The sequence below is a fragment of the Notothenia rossii genome (genome assembly GCF_949606895.1).
Source record: "Notothenia rossii genome assembly, chromosome: 6".
NCBI lineage: Eukaryota > Metazoa > Chordata > Actinopteri > Perciformes > Nototheniidae > Notothenia > Notothenia rossii.
Window position 1 is genome coordinate 12,527,508 of NC_136909.1, and position 4,268 is coordinate 12,531,775.

Consider the following 4,268-nt stretch of genomic DNA (forward strand, 5'->3'; position numbering starts at 1 on the left):
GAAACAGAAGGGAGGAAGTAATGATAGCTAGGCTCAGACTAAATCACACTGCATTAAATGGTACGCTGTATGTCATGGGGAAAAGTGACAGTGACAAGTGTGGGAACTGTGGAGTTAGGGAAAATGTGGAACATATTTTATTACATTGTGTCACCTATAGAGTTGAAAGAGGGAAATTAAGGGATACAGTTTTAGAGGCAAAGAGGGAGTGGAATGTAGCGGGTATTCTGGGAACAGAAGGAGAAGGAGTAAGAGCTATCAGAAAAGCACTGTTCACCTTTTTGAGGGAAACTGGGATAGGGAAAATAATTTAACAGTAGACCATGGATGATTTGTTTTTTGTTTTGTTTTATTTATTTTATTTTATTTTATTTTATGGTTTTCTTTTTGATATGCTGGTTTATTAGAGGACTGACATGATGATACACATTCGTGTACAGTAGGTGGCGGTATGCAACCAAAAGCTGTTTGCGACCCGCCATTAAAAAAGAGAAGAAGAAGAAGAAGATTCATGTGATTGGTTGTTGGTCGAGCGTCAGACACCAGCGGCAAGCTTCAACCTGCATAGGACGTGTGTGTAAGCTCCGTCATTGTAAAGAAGACCGAGGATTTCTGGAGGGTTTTTCTAAATTTATCTCAAGGTATGAAGCACTGTCATGAAATGTACCGTGATACTTTATTCTCTGGGGCAAAAAATGTCAGTCATGTACAGTATAGAATATATTCACTGTACTTTTTATTTCTTTTTACGAGGGACGAGTTATTTATTTAAATGTTTTGCTACTTTGTACTAATAAAGTTCCAAGGTAAATAGTGTACTTTTACTCATTTATTTATTACATTTAGTTACCTCGCAGGTTTACATTAATGGTGTGAAATGTAATCAACACTTAAATAAGACTTTAGTTACACCTGGATTAAATTCACCATTTATTTAATAGGCTGAAGCTTGACGTTTCATAAAGGGTGCTCAAACATGTAGGGTTTCCCATAATGTACCGGGGACTACGGTTGAATTTTCTGATGCAACAGTCTCTGTCATACCTGTTTTTCATTTAGCCTATTCTCTTGTTTGTTTAGAATTATAATGATAAAGGTGTGCCGCCTTGGAAATACTTGTTTACATACATGGTGATCAAACAGTTTTGAGACCCACTGAGTGCAGTGTTTAGATATCTAAACACTGAGAGTCCTTTACCTCACTGTCTCTCTCTATCTCTCTGTCTCTCTGTGTCTCTCTGTGTCTCTCTCTGTCTCTCTCTCTCACCACACACCCAGAAGTACTTGTAGCATATAATTTTCGAATCAATCATTTTTCAAATTATGAATTTCACATATTAAAAAAAAAACATATTTCTTGGGGTTGCTTAGCAGTTGCTAGGCCAATTGTTGGTGTTGCTGTAGCAGCTGCAAGCTACTGCCTGGCGCCACCCCTGGCACCTTTACCAGCTTTGATAACACTTTAATGTATCAATAAAATATAATCAAAACATGTAACTTACTGTATATTATTCTGAAATAGGCCAATCTGCATAATGAGTACTTTTACCTTTGGTACTTTAAGTATATTTTCATGCTAATACTTTTGTACTTTTACTTGAGTAACATTTTGAATGCACAACTTTTACTTGTAAAAGAGTATTCCTACACTCTGGTACTTCAACTTTTAATTAAGTACACACTCTTAGTTTTTCTTCCACCTCTCAATGTATTTACCTCTCTTTCAGGCCACTTTCATCATGGATCTAACCATCAGTCTGATGAATGGAAGACCCCAGACCCTGGGGGTGCGCCCGCATGACACAGTGGGCTCTCTGAAAATACTCATCCAGCAGAAACTAGATATTGCATGTGAGTCCCAGAAGCTGGTCTTTGAGAACGGCTCCAGCACAACTCTCAACAACGACTCTGCGACCCTCGAGTCCTACGGCCTGCGCTCCGGGGCCAGGGTGAACCTGCTGGTGACCACACCGGCCATAATCCAGGTGTTCCTCACAAACGAGAAGGGAGTGAGCAGCATGTATGACATCAAACCGGATGAGACGGTGAGCCACTTCAAGAGCAGGGTGGAGGAGAGAGAGCGGGTCCCGGTGAGCCAGCAGAGGCTCATCCACGAGAGCAGAGAGATGAACGACGGGAAACTCTCCAACTACAACGTCCGAGCGAATAGCACCATCTTCCTGAACCTGCGCCTGAGAGGAGGCTGAGGACACTTCCAGTTAAAAGAAACTTTTGGACAATCCTTTATTTCATCTTAAAAAGAAGATCATTTAGCTTGTATTTTTATTTATTTAAATTGCACTCATTACAGTTTTTCTCGATTGCTAACACAATTTTTTTTTAATTGCTCAGTTTCTCAGAACACTCAACACAATTCACAAAACCACACACCCAAAGTTCAAAACACCTAATTTCTCCTGCTAAATGAAGAACTGCACTCAAAACTACATAAACACTTACCAAATGCAAACTTTTGCACCAAATATAACACACTTCATTCATAATACTAGATTGTTTGACCACCCAGATATACACTGCTGAGCATAATGTAAAGCACTTTCATCTTTTATGGGCTATGCTCTGTACATAGAGGTTTCTGCAGAGAAAGATTGCTGGAGTATACAGAAATACAGTAAATGAAGAAATACAAATGAGTTGTTGAAAAGATAACATTGTTCAACATGCATCTCAGCACATAGTTACTATGCTTCGGATCTCTCTAAGTGTGATGCATTGTTTGCCAAAACCCAGTTTGTAACTGCTGCTTCCTGCGCCTCATTGAAAATCCTTGGCCTTCCACCTGCACCTCTTTGTTTCTTAGTCCTTCAGAAAAACAACAAAGATATAGTGGTTGGTCAGTGTCTGTGTTGCATACAAGTAAGTTTACCACAGTACATTGTGCAGGATTTTTGTACAGTTATAGTATGCAACATGCCAACAATTCAATTACAGTAATGAAGTGAATAAGTTTCACACAACAGATATAAGCACTGATATATCATGAATTATGCAGAGCTAAAAACTGGTAACTAACCTTTTGTCAAGTCTAAGTTTCTGGATTAGGGGCAACAGTAAATCGGCTTAGATTAGGCTGAACCCTCTGTCCAGCCTCTTTCATCGTCAAACCATGGTTGATAACATTTCATTTCATTAGAGATTATTCTTCTTTGTCCACGTCCTCTCCCTCCAGCTCTACCTCTACCTCTCATTCCTCCTCCTCCTTTCACTCTCAGCCCAGCTCTTCCTCTTGCTCTTGCTTTTGCTTTTGCTCTTGCTTCCATGTTGGCTTCCATTGTTGCTGTAAGAAAGTACTCACCTGTGGTCTTTTATAGTGCTAACATCCTGATTGATGAGCCAACAATTATGCTATCAGGTGTTTGCTCAGGTGGAACGTGTTTCTTGATTTTTGGTCCATGTGTGAGGCATTTTGAATATCAGTGTTTTCATCAGATTCCTGTGTCTTACGTGGAGAAACGTGTGCAGTGGTTTGCAAAAAGTGCAATGTTGATTTGCAAATTGTGTGAAAAGCTGAAAACGTGTTTAGAGTTTTGAGCCGATGTTTTGCTCTTTGAGTGCAGTTAAAATAATTGTGCTTTATGTATCATTTTAGTGTGTTAGCAATCGAGAAAAACTGTAATTGATCAAATAAAGGATTACTTGTGAAAATAGTTGTCAATTAACTTTCTTCCCATTGACAACTACTACTCTCTATCGCTGTAAGAAGAAGTATTCAGATCCTTTAATTAAGTAAAATTACAAATACTATGGTTATAAAGTAGGCTATACGTAAAAGTATTTCAAATTGTTACTTAAGTAAAAGCGCAAAAGTATTAGCAACAAGATATACTTAAAGTACACAAAGTAAAAGCAGAATGGATCTTTTCACAGTATCATGGTTATTATTATATCCTGTTTTTATTCATGAATAAGTATTTGTATTGTTGTGGTTGATCAATGTAGAACAAATGTAGACTTGAAATAGGCCTACCTGTTAAAATAAATGTAGTGGAGTAAAAGGCGCCTCTGAAATGTAGTATAGCTTAAAATAAAAATACTCAAAGTACAAATATGTTTTCAAAGAGTACTTAAATACAATACTTGAGTAAATATCCTTTGTTACTTTCCACCACTGCTGATACTAATCGTTTCTGCTCAGAGACTCGGTAACAACTCTAGGGCTTTAGGACCCGGATGCTCCAGCGGACGAGGAAAGCAGCACCATCTCCATCTCCATCCTCCTCATCCTCCAGCTGCCCCGCAGTTGAGTA

General features: G+C 38.6%; 1 protein-coding gene across 1 annotated transcript; it reads left to right on the forward strand.

The window, feature by feature from the left end:
* Positions 1 to 549: 549 nt before the first annotated feature.
* LOC307045233 (polyubiquitin-like) lies at positions 550 to 3,629 on the forward strand. Its single transcript, XM_079690757.1, has 2 exons — positions 550 to 641; positions 1,728 to 3,629. Exon 2 carries the CDS (start codon positions 1,740 to 1,742, stop codon positions 2,205 to 2,207), a length of 468 nt encoding a protein of 155 aa, XP_079546883.1. The 5' UTR covers positions 550 to 641; positions 1,728 to 1,739; the 3' UTR covers positions 2,208 to 3,629.
* Positions 3,630 to 4,268: the final 639 nt, after the last annotated feature.

Excerpts from the sequence above, each read along its gene's own strand:
- LOC307045233 (XM_079690757.1), top strand. The coding sequence starts at position 1,740 with ATGGATCTAACCATCAGTCTGATGAATGGAAGACCCCAGACCCTGGGG.